Genomic DNA, 22,320 nt, shown 5'->3' with positions numbered 1-22,320 from the left:
GGGTGAATCCACTTTTGGAGTTAAATAACAAGTTATTTAAGCTGAGGTTTTGTTTGGGGAAAAGCACTGTAAAGCAGTTGGAAACGAGGCTCGGAGACTATCTGATGAAAACAGCCGAAAGAAATCAACTGCTGACAGCAATGTGCATGTTGCTGTTAACCTTAAGATATTACACCACAGGCACCTTTCAAATGGTGGTTGGTAATCTGTTTAAAGCAGACACAGCAACGGCTTGCTGCTGTCCATAAGATACTGGCCTTATGAAAGAATTAATATCAACAGCAAACTCTCTCCATGCCTTTGCCTTGTTGACCACAGTGACTATCTGTTTTTAGACACTCAATTATAACTTTATACTACCCCAACACCATTTCCAATGGCAATCTTCCTTGTCTTGAGAGAAAATCCAGGATGGAATGTAACAATATAATGGAAAGGATAGTTGTTACTCATCATAAAGCGGAGATGCTGAGTTGCAGAAAGGCACAACAAAAAGACTGTCGGAGGACGGAGGTTAGTGGAAAAGAAGAGAAATACAAAGACTGGGTATGTTGCTGGAATAGAGAGCTGTGTAGCGCTCTAATGGGAACAGGGGAGTGCTAGATGTGTAAGATGATGACTAACAAAGGTAGAGACTGCAAAGGAGGAGAATTTTACAGATGGAGAGAAGGTACTGCGAGGAGGTTTGGGCCTGACTGATATGGTTTTGCAGGTTGGTGAGGGCTAAGGCTTGGCGGAATATGAAAAGGTGGAAATCATTGTGGAAGGTAGGGTGGCAGCTGGAGATGGGTAACTTGATGGTAAGGTCATTTGGGGGATTCCATTAGCCAAACAACAACACAGGAATAGTTGTGGGACTGGGTTCTGGCTAGGGATAAGGAAACATTTTTGTACTGATGCAGATGGGAGGAGCAAGGATCCATGTTGGTGGAAGAAATGTCTAAAAATATGAAAATAACATAGAATTACATCCGAAAAAATTCACTAAAACACACTCAGACAACCTACTCTCCTATATGAAAGGTAACAACTATCAACACTTCTAGTTCCTTTACCACACGGTTCCCTGGCCATCACTACTGATGCCACCTCCCTTTATATTAACATCCCTAATGCTCAGGGCTTTAACGCTATTGAACACCACCTTTCTCAATGCTTGATATATTTCAAACCAACCACCTCCTTCCTAGTCGTGATGATCAACTATATTCCTTCTCCTTCGAAGGCACTGCCTACAAACAAATTCGGGGTACGGCTATGGGCACCTGCATGGCAGCAACCTATTCATGGGCCATCTAGAGGAATCCTTCTTGAACACCCAGAATCCCAAACTACCCACCTGCTTCAGATTCACTGATGACATCCTTGTGATCTGGATCTAGGAGAGAACATCTTATTCATATTCCTCAAGAACCTCAACACCTTCGCCCCCATCTGCTTCACCTGGTCCTACTCAACCCATGAAGCCACCTTCCTCTGTTGACCTCCACCTCAAAGATGGCTACATCAGTGCCCAATATCAAACCTACCAACCACCAGCAATATCTCACTTCAACAGCTGCTACCCATTCCATACCAAGAAGTCCCTACATAGAGCCTAGGCACCAGTGACTGTCACATCTGTAGTGACAGGTGGTCCCACTCATAATATACCAAGGGTCTCTGAACCTTGCACAAAAACAGATCTCCAGTGCCTTATCTTTGCAGACAGCCAACACCTTCCAAAGGCCCACCTTCTAGCCACAGAGGGGCATTCCCCTCATCACTCAGTACCAATCAGTTTACAACAAAGCTGCTACCGTTTACTGACTGACTAGTTTTGGCATTTGCCCATTTTTACATGCCACATACAAATTCTAGCCAAGAAAAAGGAGACACACCACAATGGAATCATCCAAATGGGGTGGAAACCAGTATATGTGATGTACATGCACAGACAAGCAAATGATAACAATTTCAGGAAAATTGAATGATTTATTCGAGATAAAAATTTTCACAAATTGAGAATGTCATTAATGCACTGATACACATCTGTCCCCAACGGTGCACAGAATATCAATGATGTACCATTGTGCTGCAAGGGTGCTGTGGACGAACACCAAAGAGGTTTCTGCTATGAAAACAAAGGCACCCCAGACAACTGCTCCTGGTTGCTGTATGACATGAGACAATGAGGTTGGTATCTCACCACTGTCTGGGGTGTTGATTGGTTGACTAGTTGGTTGGTTGGTTGGATGATTAAAGGGATCAAACTAATAGGTCATCAGTCCCTTTGTCTTTGAACAGACAGGTCTAGACAACTGTACATCAGAAATGGCCTACCATGCAAAACCTATACGAAGAAAGCCCATAGGTCAACCAAATGTCACCAAAGGCTGGATAAGGGGCAAAAAAGAAGAAAGGGGGGGACAGGAAGAAAGGCAAGCGAGGTCTCCCATCTAGGGAACTGCCAGAAGCCCCAAAACTAGAGTGCAATGAGGGGGCATGGGGCATACATCCCCACCCCGCCACTTATCAGATGCACCCCACTAAAAAACTGCCTAGGAAAGATTAGCAACACGGACAGGGCAAGAGAAAGACAGATGGTAGATGAACAAGTCAAACAGATCACATGAGAGGAGGGAGGACCGGGCTGTAGTGTCAAGCCCAGACAGCCACAGCCTGGTCTGGGCATAGGAGCCAACAGTGTTTTCTGCTAAGCCCTCAGTCGGACTATACGGTTAAGCGGCCATCCCTTAAAGAGAGTGGTAAAGGGATGCATCATCTCCTACCATCAGGGATAGAGAGTCAGTTAGATTGAGGGTCCATTGCAGGCCAGTTAGGTAGGGACAGTTCAGCAAAATGTAGACATCATCAAACAGGAACCACAATGACAGTGGGATTGGTCCTTGTGATGGAGGAATTGACTGAGTCAGCCAAGTATAGCCAATGTGGAGCCGGCAAAGGATGGTACAGTCCTTCCTAGAGGCCTCCATGGAAGATCTCCACAGAATCGTAGTCTCCTTCATTACTTGCAGTTTGTTGGGATTGTCAGAGCAAGTCATTCTGTGTTCCAGATCTCTAAAACTTGACAGTGTAATACTGACCGGAGGTCTGATTCTGGAATATCGATCTCAAGAGGTTGGTTCACTAGTAGCCAGTTTGGCAAGGCTATCAGCAAGTTCATTCCCTGGATACCGATGTTGCCCAGGGTCCACACGAAGGTCACTGAGTGTCCACATTGTTCGAGGGCATACAGGGAATCTTGGATAGCAATGACCAAAGGATGGCAAGGGGAGCACTGGTCGAAAGCTTGCAAACTGCTCAAGGAGTCGTTACAGATGAGAAAGGACTCACTGGTGCTGGAACAGATATGCTCCAGAGCAAGAGAGATGGCTATCAACTACACAGTGAAAACGTAACAACCACCAGGAAAAGGGCGAAGTTCAGTATGTCCTATGTGAGCACAAGCAAAGTTCACATGACCAGCAACCACTGAACCATCAGTATAGACTACTTCTGAACGGCAGAATGCGCCAACAACGGAGAAAGATGGGTGGCAGGGGGCCTTGGGCTGTACTGAGTCTTTGGGACCTTGTGCTAGCTGTGGCTGAAGGATGCGCCACAGAGGTGGGCACGGAGGAGATGTGGTAGAGGGAACAACTGAAGTTCAGAGATGATGGACTGGGCACGGAATGCGATCATAGTTCCTGAGCTGGTTTGCTGCTGATGGAGATGGATTTCCACGTTTGGAAAGAGGGCCAGTAGTTCGGATGCTTAGGGGAGCTGAAAACATGTGTAGCATAACTGACAAGCTGTTGTCTGCACCTGATCTGCCGCGGAGGGATCTCAGTGTCCACGAGTATGCTGTTAACAAAGCTAGTTTGAAAGACTCCTGCTGCAAGTCGAACCCCACAATGTAGTATAGGATCTAGTATCCACAACGCTAAGTGCGATGCCGAACTGTACGTCAGACTCTTATATTCAAAACGAGATTGTATAAGAGCTTTGTAAAGCTGCAAGAACAGTAGTGTGATCTGCACCCAAATTGGTGTTACTCAGCCAGATCTTTTGCTTAAACTGGAGAAGACGGGAAACCCACTTCAACCAAGCATCGAAGACTGGTCTTAAAAAGCAGTAAGTCTCCTTGTGATGGAGGAACTGACTGTGAGTCAGCCAAGTATAGCCAATGTGGAGACGGCAAAGGACGGTACAGTCCTTCCTAGAGGTCTGCATGGAAGTTGTGGGTGAACGATATAACTTCGACAGAAGTGCATGACCAAAGTCTTGGCAGATGAAAACCAAAAGCCATTGGTGAGAGTCCATGTCTGCACTTCACTTATGGCACCATTCAGTCGATGTTCAGTGACACCCACACAAGAGGGACAGTAGTTGGCGTAAAAGTCATCAGCATACAAGGAGGGTGATGCTTAGGACCCCACAGCTGCTACTAGACCATTGATGGTTATTAGAAAGAGAGAGACACTGAGTAAACAGTCCTGCGGGACCCATTCTCTGGATATGGCGAGAACTGTGGGAGACACCAACTTGAACCCAGAAAATATGATGAGCCAAGAAGTTCAGGAAAAAAAATCAGGAGCGGACCTCATAAACCCCATTCATGTAACATAGTGAGTTGTAGTTGTATTCTCGAATGCCTTACTGATATCTCCTTGATGCAAGCAACCAAGGGCTACACCCTGTCATAGATAGTTAGATTCTTATAATACCCCGGTATCTATGAAGGGCCGGGGTCTGCATGGCTGGAAACCAAGTCTCCTGATGGGCAATGCAGAAGAAGTACTTAAAAGATGATGTTGCCAAGCCAGATGGTGGAAAAAACCACTACAATTCCAGAGGAGAATAATGTTGTCTATGTACTATGAGGCCATGAAGGGACCAAGGAGGCAGGTTAGGCCCTAGGGTCACCTGCTGCCACTTGTTAAGGGGTTACGGCATCATCACACAGTTTCTGCATTCCATCGTGAGGTGTAGCCTGCGGCTTCAGGAGCCACCAGAATCTCGTCCTTCTTGGAAAACTACTTCTCATCTTTCCTCTCGTTAGAGGATTTGGAGTAATACGAAGGCTTCTCTGTATCAGTTTGAGGTAATGATGACAATTGTGAATCCCTGCAACCATAAGCCTGTGGCTTCTTTAGCCACTGGCTGGTGTCCAGTTGTAGACCGACGGGAACCTGGGAAAGAAGAGTCCCAAGGGACCTCTTGCTGGGAATGTAAGCCAGAGGAAGGTGATTTGTCTCTGGCTAGGAGGCGGGAGCAAATGTCCGTGGTGGGTGGGAAAACAATGTGGGTTGATGTTCATATTGATAAAGGACAATCATTTCTGTTATTTTCTTACGTGGAACTTTACTTTTCTGTCGTGAGACTCTCTGCAGAGTCATCAATCAATGTGTGCAATACAGAGTACCGTCCAACATACGGACATAAAATTGTCCGAACTTTTTCACAAGCAGACTGGATTTCTTCTTCAGTGGAGTACAGCTTCTTATTTACCAATACAGATTCCGCGTAGCCTGTGCTCCCCATAAACAAATAAGAGAGAGAGAGAGAGATTTTCAGTACAAACCCATCATTCTCTCCTTTACTCCATAAGTGATACCTTAATATTCTCACTGCTCTGTAGCATTTCTTGGGAATGTTTTGGATACCTCTAGCATTATATCACCCTTTCTGGGCAGAGTACACCACCCTATGAGAATCTCATGGGAATTCCACACATGGGAAAAGCCCATTTCACTTGAAGCTTACTGGTTAGTAATGTCAAAATGAAGAAGCACATCTGTCAACTGCTATCGAGTTTCATTGTTGTGGAGAAGTAGAGTCGGTGGGGGCTGTTCACTCGGGACCAGCGAGATATACAGGCTCTGCAAGAAACATACGATGTCACACTAGTCAGCTGGGCTGTCACACTTCACGAATGCTCTGCTCCATGCAAGGATCATGGGAAATCAATATTCAACTCTGAAAATGTACGCAACAAAAGGTCTGAATTATGTCATGCTGTTGAGGACTCGCATGCATGTCAACAAGCAATTAAACTCATCTGAAATATTGACTTGCTCCCCAACAGAGACAGCTGTTGGTACTCTTAAGACCTGCAGCGTTGTACTGTTACGTAAGCAGCACGGCCTGTCTTTCTCATGGTCCTTGATTCACTCAAAGATGACTTGTTGCTGATGAAGTATAGTATCACTAGATGCTTAAAATTAAATGTCAGTTAATAATATATTGGCACTAAATGCCTTCAGGAAATCTTAAGATGAATGACAAGTGTTAGAAGCTGTACTAGTTCATGTGTTTCATTTTAATGTCAGTTCAGAAAGCAAATAATCTAGTTAATATGCAGATAAACTGTAAAGTTTTTCTGTTGTTATTAACTATACTGTGTCTGTTGATTCAATCGTGGTACAAAATCTATAATGCAGATGTCTTTCCCTTACAATTACAAAATATTGTGTGTCGTCCTTACCTGAGTAACAAAATGCAATATTAATAAAGATATTCCAGAAAAAAATGCTTGTAAACTTCAAAAGTCACACAACTCTAGTACCTTATACGGGTGGTCAGAAACAGAATAAAAAGCTGATAAGTGCAAGTGGAAGCTTTCTTGGAGCCGTTGCGCAAAGGGATGGATGATTTACACCACACAGAGGCTGCAAAGGGCGTTGAGAGAATCGGAGCAGCTGAAAAACCTGTGTAAACATGAGCCCCAGGAATTTTGTAGTTTCAGTGAACGGGAGAGCAACAGGCCCAAGATGTAAGAATTGCAGAAGAAACCCACTGCACAGCCAGAAATTCATACAAATGGTTTTGTCAGTGGAAAAGCAAAAGCCAATGTCGATGCACCACAAGTGAAGTCGACTGCAAACATCGCTGAAGACGCCGCTCAAGGAGACAAGTCCATGGAGAACAGCAATAGATCGCAAAATCGTCAATGAAAAGGAAGCCAGAGATGCCCGGCAGGAGACAGGACATTACAAGGTTACTGGCAATAGCAGAGGGGACTTGCAGCCGCGGAAGCTCCACAAGTAGAGTGTACAGAGGATGCCAGTCCTCCAGCAGATGTCGTAAGCTACCTCCAAACTGAAAAACACGGCCAGTTTGGTATTTCCACGGAAAACCATTCATGACACGGATTGACAAAGTGACAAGATGGTCAACTGCACAACGGCACGCTCAAAATGCACACTGTGCAGTGGTTAGTAAGTTGTGAGATTTGAGCCAACATACCAGCCACGCATGAATCATACATCCTATCACCTTGCAAACACAGCTGGTGAGATAAATGGGGTGCTAACTAGAAGGAAGGTGTTTGTTCTTGCTGGGATTAGGTATGAGTACAACAGTGGCTTTGCACCAGCATCTGGGAAATGTGCCCTCTGCCCAGATGCGAGAAGGAGAAAATGCTTGTCCACATGAGAAAGGTTCTACAACATCTGAAAGTGAACATAGTCCGGCCCTGGGGCGGAGGATCAGGATGAAGTGAGAGCACGATGTAGCTCCTCCATAGAGTAAAGGCAGCATTGTAGCACTCATGATTCTGAGAAGAGAAAGGTATCGCCCGAGCCTCCTCCACTAATTTCCGACAGAGGAAGGCAGGGTGATAGTGGGCGGAGCTTGAAATTTCTGCAAAATAGCAGCCCAAGGTGTTGGAGATAGCAATAGTGTCCACTTGACATCATCTGCTACTGCCAGGCCGAAAATTGGGGAAAGGACTTTGGTCGCAGAGCGCCAACACAGGCTGCTCCACACAAAGGGATGGAACTGTTAAAAAGACTGGCAAATGAAATCCAGCTAGCATTTTTGCCACTGCAAGGAATTTGACAACACTGCACACACAACTGTCTACAATGGATGCAGTTCGCAATTGTAGGGTTAGAAATGTGGAGAGCATGTCTCCGTGTGTGAACTGCATCGCACCACACCTAGGTCAACTAAGGGACTGGGACAGGGATCGATAAAGATGAAGTGCAAGGAATGGAACATTCTGTGGAAATGTTTGTAATGTATTCTACCTGGTCATCACGTCTGGGGAAATGTTCATCAAAGGTTGCCAGGGAGGAATAAAGCCCTCAGTCGGCCTTAGAAAGATGCCAATGGGGTTTACACGTAGATGGGGTAGGAGTCAACAAACGGATAGCACACAGGAAATGCTTGTTCGAGTATGTGTCAGAGACAATGGATCACTCGACATGACAGACAAGTTGGGCAGTACAGAATGAGAGGTCCAAATGGGAACAGGTATGCACAGAGTCGGAAAGGAATGTGGTACTCCAGTGTTAAGGCAGATGAAGCTGAGTTGATTGAGAAGATCCGCAGAGAGGGCACCTCTCTGACAGGTTCTGGAAGGGCCCCAAAGGGTATGATGTGCATTAAAGTCACAGAGCAGCTAAAAGGGGTGAGGGAGTTAACCAATAAGCTGGAGAAAGTCTGCCCTGATGACAGCAAATGACAGAGGTATGTACACATTACAAAGAGGAAATGTGAATCGAGGAAGGAAATTGTGGACTGCAACAGTTTGCAGCCAGGTGTTCAGTGAGATGGTTTGACTATGAATGTCATCCCAGATCAGCAGCATGACTACTGTCCTTGGGGGAAGGGGAAGATCAAAGCATACCACAACTGGATGCTGCAATGCCAGGAACAGCTGTAATTCCTCCTTGTTGGATCTAATGCCGTGAATGTTCCACTGGAAGAGTGTCATGAATGGGAAAAAGGGGAGAAAAAATTAGGCATTATCACCTCAGTGGCTGCCGAGTGCCACCCTTAGAAGACTCACTGCTACAGGGTGCAGAGGCTGGAGGATGCTGTTCCATGAGATCTACAGATGTGTCGGCAGTCTCTCTGAGTTGGTCTGCGGATTCCAGGGCAGAAAAATGGCTGAATGCGTGCATTGGTGAAACGGAGGTCAGCTGGGTGAGAATATCACATAGCGATACCACTGAAGAGGATCTCCAAGCCAGTGAAGGAGAAGACAGTTTGTCTTTATTTGATTTCTTAGAGCCTTTGTGATTGGCACACAAAGACTCAGGTGTTTGCTGGCTGGAGGGACGTAAGAAGTCTTCACATTAGTATTCCTTCTGTCCTTTCTGACCTGCCAGTCGTTTAGCAGGGATTTCGCTACTGGCGGAGAAGAATTTGTGGCTTCTTGTTGCACAGATGGAGCAGAAGGAGACGGGGATGCTACCGTAACACTGGGCGATTTTCTAACTGCAGTGCTAAATTTGAGGTCATAAGTCTGCATGACCATGTCCTTGGTGGAGCGAGGCATAGCAATAACAGTATTGTACATGCCTGATGGTAAGACACAGAGCTTTCGAATAGCCAACAATTTGCAAGCAACTGGGTGAGGCACTTTTTCCTTCACCTGGATCTCCTGGACGGCCCACTCAAGATACAAGGACAATCTGAAGATGAGGCTGCATGGTCACCATTGCAACTGATACAGCAGGAAGAGGGAGGTGATAAAGCAGGAAGAAGGATGGAGGCAATCGTCCTCGTGAGCATCCCTACCATTTGTAACACGTTTGGCCGTGTTTCAATAGGTGCTGTAATGTTGACACTGGTAGCATTGCATCGGGTTTGGAATGTACAGTCGGATCATGATGATTTCATTGCCTGCTTTGATCTTTGATGGAACCACTACTCTGTCAAATGTGAGAAAAAGAGTGCATATAGGCACTAACGCTGTATCAACCATTTTCATTACTCGAAGGACTGCAGTGACACCCTAATCAGAGAGGTAAGTCTGGATTTCTCTCTCGGGCATACCATTGAGCAGCTTAGAGTAAATAACACCACAAGAAGAATTCAGCATTTGATGGGCCTCGACATGAACAGGATAGCCATGGAGGAGTGAAGTTGCAAGCACTTGTTGGGCTCGGAAATCAGAGTTGTTCTCCAAAAGCAAAGTGCAATTACGTAAACAAGAGCAGCATTTCACAGGTCTTGCATCAACACCTTTCTGAATAATAAACAGATTAACCATAGCAAAAGACTGACCTTCTCCAGTACATTATACCATGAGGAACAGAGATGTAACTGGGAAATCCTTGGGTCTTTAACCTCATTCTGTTTATATGTAGAGGATGCAAACTGAGATGATGATTGGGTCACTGCAAGAAAATCTTCCACGATTGCCAGAGTCTTTGATAGACTGCTCCTTCCAACTGAGGGGAGTGGGAGCTCAGAAGGGGCCTCACCCGCCTTAAGTGACTGTTCACAAGTAAGGTCACACCTCCTAAACTCCTGACAGAGGGACCAATAGGCAATTTGAGACGGTAATAGCTCAGGCAATCACCACTCCCTGGGCCTGGCCTGTACCAGGGTTATGTGCCAACCCTACTTGGTGATCCGACGCTGGTAATTATGCATTTCCCAGTCAGCTGTTACACATCAGATCCATGCGCTGACCTTCAGAAGTGCACAGGGAGAAAGAAGAAACATAAAGGAACCTCACACGCTGAAACTGAGGAAGGACAGGAGTAGAACGAAGAAAGAAAGAGCACACACATTGGAAGGACTGTTCTGATGTCAGGCTCCTGAAATTTCAGAAGATATTCCCAAAAATATCCTGGACATGTTCCCTAGGGGAGGGGGGGGGGGGGGGGGGGAAGAATAGGAGGAAGATAGACATGCAGAACGGAAAGGGAAAAGGTGCCGCAAAGGCTGGTCCCTGTGGTAGCCAACCACAAACCCACCAAGGAGTGGTGAGCCAACTGGGGGATGGTAGAAGTGAACAAATCTTGCAGATCACTAGTTTTGTAGAAATATCATGAGTAAACCTACCCATCTCTACCTTCTCTAATAGCCCATAGTCAACACATCGACATCAGTTTAGAAAATATTGCTACTACAAAACAAAGCTCGCCCTTTGCACAGGGCAAGCCCACTGTCCACACATCGACATTAGTTTAGAAAATATTACTCCTACAAAACAAAGCTCACCCTATGCACAGGGCATCCTGCAAATCCTATAGACAGTGCTTGACACTTTGCCACATTGTAGACCACAAACGAAGTGTAGGTTCTCAACTATGTCAATGGCTCAAACAATGTTTGAGTAATACAGTCTAATAGTATACACTGTTCTGGACCGAGAGTGTTCACCCGAGACAAAGGTAACATTAGGAGTGCCCCAGAGACGTGTGGTAGGAAGCATGAAGGTAATCACACACTATATGATCAAAAGTTTCCAAACACCTTTATGTACTGCAGAATTGACCACTATGTGTCACAGGAGGTGGATCTGCCAGTATAAAAGGAAGTGTGAAGTATTGTGTTGTCAGTAAGGATGTCACCTGAGCAACAAATCCATCAGATTTGTTTCAATCCTTCTAAAGCTGCCCAATTCAACTCTTGGTGATGTGATTGTGAAGCGGGAATGTGGAGAAATAATTACAGCTACACGAAGACCAGAAAGCATTCAGTCGAACACTGCGGAGGGTGGTTGTAAGAAATTGCATGAAATCAGCAAATGGAATAACTCTAAAGTTCCGAAGTGTTACCATTAGTCCAGCTAGCACAATACTGTCTGCAGAGATTTTTTTAAAAAAACTGGATACAATGGCCAAGCAGCTCCTCATAAGCCTCACATTTCTGTAGCCGATGCTACGTGGTTCTCAAGGCAGTGTAAAGAGTGACGACGCTGAACACTGGATGACTGTATACGAGTGATCTGAACTGATGAATTGTGCTCTACCCTGTGGGCATCTCATGGAAGTGTTTGTGTTGCCTGTCATCATGTATAGTGCCAACAGTGAAGTAGAGATGATGAAATCATACGAATACATTTTGCAGCGTCGGGTACTGTATACCATAGAGGAACAGTTCAGAGATAATGAGTGTTTGTATGAGCACGATTATAATGTCAACTCTGTTCCAGACTCCAGCATCTGATATCACTACTTTCTCTGGTTATGGCTCTCAAGGAAGAATGGATTGTCATTCTTCAACAGACATTTAGACACCTTACCGAAAATGTCTGTAATGAAGGCAATGGGCAGACACATATTCACTAATAAGTATCCAGATACTTTTGATTAGACAGTGTACAGAGAAGACAGCACATTCTGTCTGACCCACCTGTTGCTGCCATTTCCCTGGCACAGTGTGTCATTATTCACAATACATTTCCAAATTCCGTGATTACCCTTGAAGCAGAGACCTTGCCACAATTGTAGTTTGGAAAGTTAAGGGTCACGCACCATGCCCAGGTAGCTCAGTTGATGAGAACAGTCACTGGAAGGTAGGTTCTGTGTTTGAGTCCTGATTTGGGACACAGGAAGTTTCAAAACAGTGCACACACTTCTCGAGAATTAAAGGTTCATTCTGGGAACCTATGATTGTGATCGGCTACGAAAGATCTTGATCACTGATGTGCCAGTCACGTGGTTGCCTGGTGCAGGGATTGGTGGCTGATCCTCAATGAACAAACCTAATATATTATGCACACATAGGCAGAAAGGCCAATTACTGAACAATTACAGGAATGCTGAACAATCATTGGAAATACTCACATCCATAAAATATTTAGGAGAATATGTACAGAGCAGTTTCAAGTGGAATGTCCACACATAATTAATCACAAGTTAGGCAGGTGCCAGACTGAGATTCACTAGAAGAATCCTAACAAAATGTAGTTCCCCACAAAGTAATAACTTACAAAACCCTCGTTCAATTGAAACTTGGATACTGCTTGACAGTATAGGATCTGTTCCCGACCGATCAATGGAGAAGATCCAAAGACGAGCAGCGTGTTTTGTTACAGATTCATTTAGTAAAAGGTTCATGGAGATACTCATGACAACCCCAGTGGCAGCTGCTGCAACAGAGCCATTTCACACCTCGATGTCCTTTACTTTTAAAGTTCTGAGAGGATATGTTCAGTTTAATTAGTACATCGGTTCATAGTATTTTTCCATAAGAGTAATAAACACAATAGATACACACAGCTAAGACTTTAGTCAAAAATAATATATTCTCCTTCACTATTTACAACAGTCTGCCAACACTGAGTTAACACCCAGTACTGTTTTTCTGGGGGAATGCTAGGGGATGCGTACCCCTAAACTTTTACACTGACAAAGTCATTTTCTTACGATGTTGTGAACTTGGAAGATTTGTTTCACGGAGGTAATTTTTTTATTTCACTTTTTCTTGTTGGTAATTGTAATACGAATGATGCCAGTACAGTTTTTGGTGGGAAAAGTGATGGATGTCATGGACTGTTTCAAGCATTTCGAAGCTGCAACCGTTCTCGACAACTGAATCGCTGGCAGCCAGTTCGACAAGCATGTAGTGCCCTCCCCCTCTAATAGTGGGCAATAGTAGTGCTAAACGGATATGCGTACGCTCAAATGCCGAGCTACCGATAGATGTCTCTACAGTCCCAGTACCACAATCCTTCGCAATTCATTGCCATCTTTGTTTTGTCGTTCTTTATTCGTTTGCGTTTGCTGTTCCGTTCTAGTCAGTTGTGCAAAGTTTTACAGTGTGTCCTGTCTTTCGTTGCAACTTGTAAGTTAAGTTGGAGGTGAGAGATGAGCAGAAAACTAACAAACGACTTTACTTGTTCTCCTGCATCTAAAAAACCAAAAACTGTCAATAATTCACGTGTGAGTGAAAAGCCAGGAAGTTCAACATCAGTGGACGACGAAAGTGAAACTGTAAACCTTCATCTGAGCTGTAGTAAAGTCAAATGAAGAGTCCAATACAATTTTTTTGTAGTTAGACATGTTGATGACGTCATGCTAAAAGCAGATGGGTGGTATCCCATGCTTCAGTTATAAGTAATTTTCGCTGCATTATATCAAAATGCCGTAGTATCTACAAAGTTTCTTTTAGAAAAAAAAAACATTGGGTACACCACATCATCACAAATTCACCAGGGGCAAAACATCATCTTTTGTGGACGCATGTAGGTCTCTGTATGAGGAGTTGCTGCTTTGTTTGGGCTCAATCATTCCTATCTTTTCTGTATGTTAGCATAAAGACACCATTTCGCTACGAATGGCTGATGTTTTTCAAGCGCCAGTTGATGACACGCAAGCAGAGCTGCACATAAGCCACCCAATGGTTTTTGTGATTTCTGCTTAGATCATGTGGTATTCATCCATCCAATTTTTTAACCTTCTCCAATCCATGCAAATGTTGCATGATGGGGGAATGATCAAAGTTCATCACATTTGCCTGTTCTTGAGTACACTGATGTGGATTAATGGGTTTAAACGATCTTCATCAGACCCCAAAGGTCTTCCTGAACATGGAGAGTCACTAACGTCAAACTGATACTTTTCAAAACAAGAAAACCACTTTCTTGCTGTACTCTGTCCAGTGGCACTATCCCCATACATAGCACAAATGTCTCTAGCTGTCTCCATTATTGCCAAGCTTCTACTGAAGAATATACCACAAATGTTTCGATTTCTAAGCTTGGCACTCCATTTTCTGGCTTCTACAGTGTTACTCGCTATCACAAAATGGGGATACGTAAACCCGAATAGCAACAGTGAACTACAAACAAAAAATGAAAACTGAGTGATAAACCTGTAGCAACCAGAATACCAACATGCAAAACAAAAATGCTACAAACATAAGCACCAACCTACTACAATTCTCAACCAACATATTGCTTCTTCCTATCTCGCAAAAAGTCCATGAAGGCAAAACTAGAAAGATTCGAGCTCACACAGAAGGTCACCAGCAATCTTTATACTGCAAACCACTTGCAAGCAGAACAGTAAAAGAGTGAAGTGGCAGTTATACACAAAGTACCCTTCGCCAAAAACCATTAAGTGGCTTGCAGAGTAGAGATTTAGGTGTGGGTGACTACTGTAAAAGATTTGAGACTTACACTTGTTATTGGTTAGCTGAGGTGGAATCCAGGGCCCGTTTGAGTCCAGCACTATTTGCAAAGTCTCACCACACTTCATCGTTACTGGCACTACAATGTACAATGCACAACTTCATCATAAGTTCAGTAACAGTGCTTTCAGTCCTTCTGCATCACCTTTGTAGTTTATGTAAACCTAACAGATGATGCTTGTTGAACATACATGTTGAGTTTTCTGTTGACTGTATGTTTTTTATCTTTGCTGAGAGACCATTCCTATGGAGACTGCTGCACTGCAAACACTCTATATAGATTAAGGTGAAAAAAGTCACGGGGTACCTTCAAATACATTATCAGATCATCTTTTGCCCAGCGTACTGCAGCAACTCGACGTGGCAATGACTAACAAACCTTGTGGAAGTCTGCTGCAGAAAAGGAGCTGTGCGGTCTCTATAACCATCTATACCTGTGAAAGCGTTGCCAGTGCAGGATTCTGTGCACAAACTGACCTCTCTATTACATTAGAAAATGTTCATTGGGATTTGTGTCAGACAATCTGGGTGGCCAACTCATTCGCTTGAATTGTCCAGAATGCTCTACAAACCAGTTGCAAACAATTGTCGCCTGGTGACATGGTGCACTGTCATTCATAAAAATGCTCTCATTGTTTGGGAACATGAAATCCATGAATGGCTGCAAATGGTCCCAAGAAGCCATACATGACCATTTCCAATCAATGATAGGTTCAGTTGGATCAGAGGACCCAGTCTATTCCACATAAACACAGCCCACATCATTCTGGAGCCACCATCAGCTTGCACAGTGCCTTGCTGACAACTTGCGTCTCGGCTTCGTGGGGTCTGTACCACATTCGAACTCTCCTATTACGTCTTAGCAACTGACATGCCCGCTCCATAGCTGAGTGGTCAGCACATCAGAATGCCATGTATAGGGCCCGGCCTCGATTCCTGGCTGAGTTGGAGATTTTCTCCACTCTGGGACTGGGCGTTGTGTTGTCATCATATTATCCTCGTTGACGTGCAAGTCGCCGAAGTGGTGTCAACTAAAAAGATTTGTACCGGGCGACCTGTCTACCCAATGGGAGGCTCTCGCCACACGACATTTCATTTTACCAACTGACATCGTGACTCATCTGTCCAGGGGATGATTTTCCAATCATGTAGAGTCCAACCAACATGGACATGTTCAGAAGTGGCACTGCAGGCAATGTTGAGCTGTTAGCGAAGGCACTCATGTCGTTTGTCTGCTGCCACAGCACATTAATGCCAAATTTCACCACACTGTCCTAACAGATACTGTTGTTGTTCGTCCCACACTGGTTTCTGTGGTTATTTCATCCAGTGTTGTTTGTCTGTAGCACTGACAACTTTACACGAATGTCACTGTTCTCGGTAATTAAGTGGAGTCTATTGGTTCCTCTGTTGTCTGTGGTGAGAGGTAATGCCTGAAATTTAGTATTCTTGGCACACTCTTGACACCCCATTATTGAATTCTACAATTATTTCCAAAATGGAATGTCCCACACATCTAACTCCAACTACTATTCTGTGGCCAAGGTCTGCTAATTCCCGTAGTGCGTCCATAATCACATTGGAAACCTTTTCACCCAAGTACAAATGACAGCTTAGCCAACGCACCAACCTTTGATACCTTATGTAAACGGTACGACAGCAATCTGTATATGTCAATTTGGCTAAACCATGATTTTTCGCCACCTCAGTATAAATAAACCTAAAATACACCTAACATTCAAAGTATGAGTCAAAAACTTTGGACAAAACGAAACTGAGAAATGAGAGCATGCAGGAAGTATTCGACAGCCAAGTTGAGGCGAGACAATGCATTAGCCGAGGCAGAGTTGTCAGGTCTCAAATATCCCAATCAAACGGTAACTCGAGGCCTCTTCTTTCATACCAGTATTTAAACTGATTCATATTCTTGAAAGTTTGTAGCAGAAGAGTGTCAATAAACTGGCTCAGGCTGATTTTCAGTTACAGACAACACTTCATATTTTTTTGTTAACAAACATACCACGCGAAAATGGCTTTGCTTACTTTACTTGGAGAACCTTTCTACATTCAAACTGTTTCCTACTGTGTGATTCTTACAACAATTTTGACAAACTACATCAAAACAGTATACATTTAAGGAGATCTGCTGCATATGGTGAATGTCAAACCCTTGCTACCTTGTTTACAGCACTGCCAATCAATACTAAATGCTTTGGGTACTTCACTTTGCATTGTGCTTTAGTTTGAAATTGGTGAAGACACTGATCCATGTATAGCCCAGTGTTCATGTAAGACTACTGCAACCTGTTAAGGGAAAGGGAGATGCATAATCCACAGAAAATTACTCACAGTGTTCTGGAGTACAGTCAGGTGAAAAAGCAATGCAGGAAACTCTTACACCCTATCACTCGGGCACACAAAAGAGCTGCCACCTACATCAGCAAAAACCTACTGTGCCACAACAGAATAATGCAGTTCTGGTAAATCACCTAGGATTCCTTGGATGAGGTCAGCTGCAGTTACAATCTGCACTGTATAACCGTATTCTTGTAGACAGACATACTGCAAACTGACAGACGCCTGCGCATACGAAATAAATTTCCCACATGGGACTGCCTCGAAAGCTTTTTAGGTATTAGGTTGTTGTATAAGTTCGCGGCATTTTTGTTTTGCATGTTGGTATTGCATTTGATATGGGTTTATTTATCGACTGTCATTTTGTATTTGTAGTTCACTGCTGCTATTTGAATTTTAAATATAGTCATTTGGAGATAATGACTGGAGCTGTGGACATCGGAAAATGGAGTGTCAAGTGGAGAAATCCGAACATTTCCAACATATTCTTCTGTTTGAGTTCAAGAGGAGATGTGACAGGGGCAGTTGCAGCCATAACGTGTGTTATGTATGGGGGTAATGCCACGGGGCAGAGCAAGGCAAGAAATCTATTTCCTCATTTGGAGGAGGACTGTTTAGACATTGGTGACTCCCCACATTCAGGAGCACCTTTTAAGTCCGACAAAGATTGTTTAAACACATTAATCCACAACAATCCATGTCAGTATACTCTACAACTGGCAAATGTGATGAACTGTGTCCATTCCACCACCATGTGACATTTGCATGCAATGGGAAGGTTCAAAAATTGAGTGCATGGGCACTGCATAATCTAAGCCAAAATCACAAAAATCAACGGATGGGTCATATATTCACCTCTGCTTGCTCACCACCGATTGGCTTGTGAAAAATGCGGATTATTCCTATCCTGTATCATGACTGGTGATCAGAAATGGTGTCTTTATCTTAAACAAATACAGAAAAGAAAGGAATGCTTGAGCCCAAACAAAGCAGCAACTCCCCATATGAATACCTGCACGCATCTACAGAAGATAATGTCATGCATCTGGTGGAACAGCAATGGTGTGGTGTACCACGAACTGCTTCCCCAAACCACAAGCATCACTGCTGACATTTAATGTCAATTACTGAGCCATCTTGCAGGCACAATCAAAGAACAATGTCCAGGAAGATTGCGTGAAGTGATGCTACTCCACAATAATGTCCACCCACATTCTACTGAACTAACAAAAAACACATACAGAAGTTGGGTTACAAAGTCGTTCTGCACCCACATTATTCACTTCATCTTGTGCCCTCAGATTTTCACCTATTCCACTCTCTATCGAACAACCTTCACGGAACTTCCTTTCCGAATTAAAATGTGCTCCCAACATGACTTGATGAGTTCTTGGCCTCAAAACCACAATTTCTAATGCCGTGGAACTGAAAAGTTACCCCAGTGTTGGTAGAAGGGTGTAAACATAAATTCCCAAAGACTTTACAAGTTTGCAGCTACGACTATATATGGACCTGCGTACTAGTGTTAGCACCTTTTTTCCAATGAAGTGAATGAAATATACCAACAGCAGTTCACTAACAGATTTCACCTAAAAAGTGCAGCAAATTTGTTAACAACAGAATGAATGTGTTTAAGTAGTGGAGGAAGTTTAATGCAAACAGAACAAATGTTCAAACAAATCATACTTGGCTGCCACAAGTTCTACTCTTCATCAATTAAAAGAAATAGAAGTTTCATTTCACTGTCATTTCTCATTATCACAACAATCTTGGAAAATAAAATTCACAACAGGCATTACTTAGCCATTGTGAAGACGCTTGAACCCTATGCAAGTTCACAATGGTAACGACACTGCTAGCCACATGAAAAATTATTTAAATCCAAATAGAGGTGTTTTGCAGGATGCTTCTTGCAACCACCCTACAAGGAAAACAAAGGCAGAGGTTGAGATGGTCACATTAATTTAACCGACACCTCATGTTCTGTTATTACCAAGCAACAAACTTGGGAACCAACACAACTGGATACAGATCACAAGTACACAAACATTTATTACCAGATACCCTGAATTAAAATTTTTAACAGGACAACAACTAGCTGATCACATCTGTGTAATAATAAAAATAACAGGATACCACACAATATCCACCAGTACATCAACGCAATACAGCTACACCCAAACGTATATATACAAATACAGAAATCTGTAATTATTGATACATGTTCAATTACTCGTAAGTTCCTAAATGCAATGTAACATATACCATACAGTTAAAAGAAGTCACGCTTGATCAAGGTCCACGTCACTTTCCATTTTTAACCAGACACAATGTCTGAGAAAGGAAAGAAATAATAATAATAACAATAATAATAATAATAATATCAACATTATATAGATGATGGAGTGCAAAACTGGGCAGTCTGCTGCCAATTTATTTATTATGCTAAATATATTTTCCTCTCATCCGTGTTTCTTTATTCCAGTGTTTGATTTACAGCACCTTAACATTCCGCCATGAGGCATCAGTAAACAATGCTCAGAAGATAAAATCCTCTGGAGGCCATAAAAGATGAATGGCACCCACAGACTTAGCACATACAACAATTTCCACCAGTTTCCACCCAAATCACACTCTGGCCTTAAATACCATCTACGACGATTGGTACTACTATAATGTTCATTAAATGTTTCTGGTACAGAACATCTTAATTTGCAGAACCAGTGTGTCCTTTTAATAATCTATCATTGTATTGTGGAACATGAAATGATAAATTTATTTAGTTTATTGGCAAGTATTATGACTGTTCATAAAGGAGTGTTGTCCCAATGTAATTTAAATATTTCCACAGTTCGTGAAATCCACTGTGTACATCACATGTCTGCCAAAAACTACTTTTTCTAGTGTTTAATGATAACACAGTAATGTGGGCACAATCACACCTCAAACATACAAAAATGTTTTTGTATTGGCATGTTACCTAACGTAGAAACATTCTCATCGACGTCTCCCAACAACAGTTACAACACAGAAAATTTACTGGAACTGATACTTCTGCAGACTTTTACACTGTATTACAGAAATGACAGTGGTGAAAAACAAATGTAAACCTAAATATTTTTCCAAAAGTAGCTACAACGCTTAGTCATAAAATCGCCTACCACCTTTATACTGAAAACTTTTATATGGGGCGAATTATATTATTTCACAACTTTAGCGATTTAAAAATATGCTATACCACCTAGTCCCTCTATAACCGAATAACGACCTTAGCTGGAAAACATTATACGTTCGTTCTAACTTCCGAGAAATACCTAAAAATTCATCCTTTAAATAAAAGACAATGAATGTAAATACTTACAATCGACGTAATGTACATAAAAACTCTTCGATCCATTGACTTCGCGTAAGCTGACTATTTCTGCGAGAGCTGTAACAAAATCAAAACACATTAGATGAGGGGCATATTTATCGAATCATGGAATAAATTCAGTCGTCGGTATCAGATAATCCTTTAACTTACGCCAATCGTCACCTCCATGCATCCGAACTGGCAATCGACATCCTTCCGTTAGAGATGCCTTCAACAAAACAATAGTGTCAACATAAAACATTTCCGAAATCTGCATTCACAATTAGTAATATCATTAACAACACACGTAATAACTACTATTTGTAGCTAAAAATATACTGAACACATACTCACAAGGCTTTCGTGCAAGTATTTATGAAGTACACTATCGGAGCTTCAAATTTAAATTACACTAAATTATTGACATAATAGTATAGTTACGGAAAAACAAGGACAAGAACTAAACTGAATCTCGTACGGTGTCATGAATATTTAGCTATGATTTCTTCCCTAAACTGCATTTTGTTTGAGATTGTTTGTATCAAAACATAACCTGCATCATAGCCATAGCGAAAAACAATAAATGCCAGATGTAAACAAAAGCGTCAGACATCCGAACAACACAAAAATCTGCACATACGACATGCTGGAACTTTTCCGCTTTGTTTAAATGGTATATGAAAACGTGTGGTACACTAAAATCAGCTTACAAGTAAAACTACAGCTGAATGTGTACAGCAGACACCTGTCCTAACCTATTACACGATGAAACAACAATGCAGGACAAACTGAACACGACTCATGGGGTTTTCATAAAGCCTTAAAGTACAGAATTTTTCAGTATTTAGGTATGTATAATGCAGCTGTAGTTTGTATTTACCACCGAATCACAGATAGTTTCTCTGTCATCTCCCTCTTCCGTCATGTTGAATTTCGAGTTCTGACTGTCGTTTGTTTTTATACAGCCTATCCAACATAACACACGAGCGTGCCGGTATTCATTACATGGAAGACCATGTGGTGTTTCGTATCAGTTATTTTAACAATATAAATAACTTTAATCGCACTGATGTATGAAGGTTGCTTTATAACGAAACATATTCGTTCTTCGACCAAAGTTATTCATGTCTGAAATTAAATACAAGAAAATTCTACTAGCAAATTTTATCTCTTGCTGCCGTATATGAATAAATGCAGTTCCCTTGAGTATATACTGTGTTGTTTCGGCCCAGTTTTTATGTGTTTACTATGTTTTTCTGAAATCAGTTGAAAGCACATTGTTGTAGTCGCCATGGATTTTCAATCGTATACAGCATTTTTCATGGTATTTTCTGTGATTTTATAATTTTCGGAAAAAGTCCAATGAAACAATAATTACGCGCATGGAAAAATAACGCCAAAGACTTTCATAATGCCCTTTTTATCAGTCTGATATTAATCTTGAGCACTGTTTGATGCAGACGAAGCGCCCAGTTCAACTGAACCTTAGATATTTCTTGGAACGCTGTTTCTTGCGACTGCTATGATATACTGATGTAAATGTCACTATTTACGGAACCTTGGAAATATGTTAAGGTACTGCTATTGATCAAAACGAGACGATTAAATAATGCTTTGCAAAGTTTGGTTGAGTAGTTTAAGCAAGCACATGGATGTATATGAAATAGGCATTACTAATCTGTTGCGTTACTGTAGTTTCATTCGTGTATAAGGTTCAATGTAGTATAGTAACCCAAATATGGTGGTCA

The 22,320-nt window shown here is 42.5% G+C and overlaps 1 protein-coding gene across 2 annotated transcripts in view; it reads right to left on the bottom strand.

The window, feature by feature from the left end:
* Nucleotides 1-22,119, bottom strand: part of LOC126292166 (histone acetyltransferase Tip60) — a 92,956-nt gene extending 70,837 nt beyond the window's left edge. Inside the window, exons 1-3 of one of the 2 annotated variants that reach the window (XM_049986003.1) lie at nt 21,453-22,119; nt 20,744-20,801; nt 20,582-20,650 (exon numbers count right to left, since the gene is read on the bottom strand). In XM_049986003.1, the coding sequence (XP_049841960.1) occupies nt 20,582-20,650; nt 20,744-20,801; nt 21,453-21,497 (172 nt within the window). In that variant the 5' untranslated portion in view covers nt 21,498-22,119. Of the gene's footprint in view, nt 1-20,581; nt 20,651-20,743; nt 20,802-20,926; nt 21,253-21,452 lie in introns of those variants that run through there. The other variant, XM_049986004.1, reaches the window with a different exon arrangement.
* Nucleotides 22,120-22,320: the final 201 nt, after the last annotated feature.

This window comes from Schistocerca gregaria, chromosome 9 (genome assembly GCF_023897955.1).
Source record: "Schistocerca gregaria isolate iqSchGreg1 chromosome 9, iqSchGreg1.2, whole genome shotgun sequence".
In the NCBI taxonomy this organism is placed as follows: domain Eukaryota; kingdom Metazoa; phylum Arthropoda; class Insecta; order Orthoptera; family Acrididae; genus Schistocerca; species Schistocerca gregaria.
Note: the sequence above shows the minus strand (reverse complement) of the source record. Positions and strands in the feature narration are given on the sequence as shown.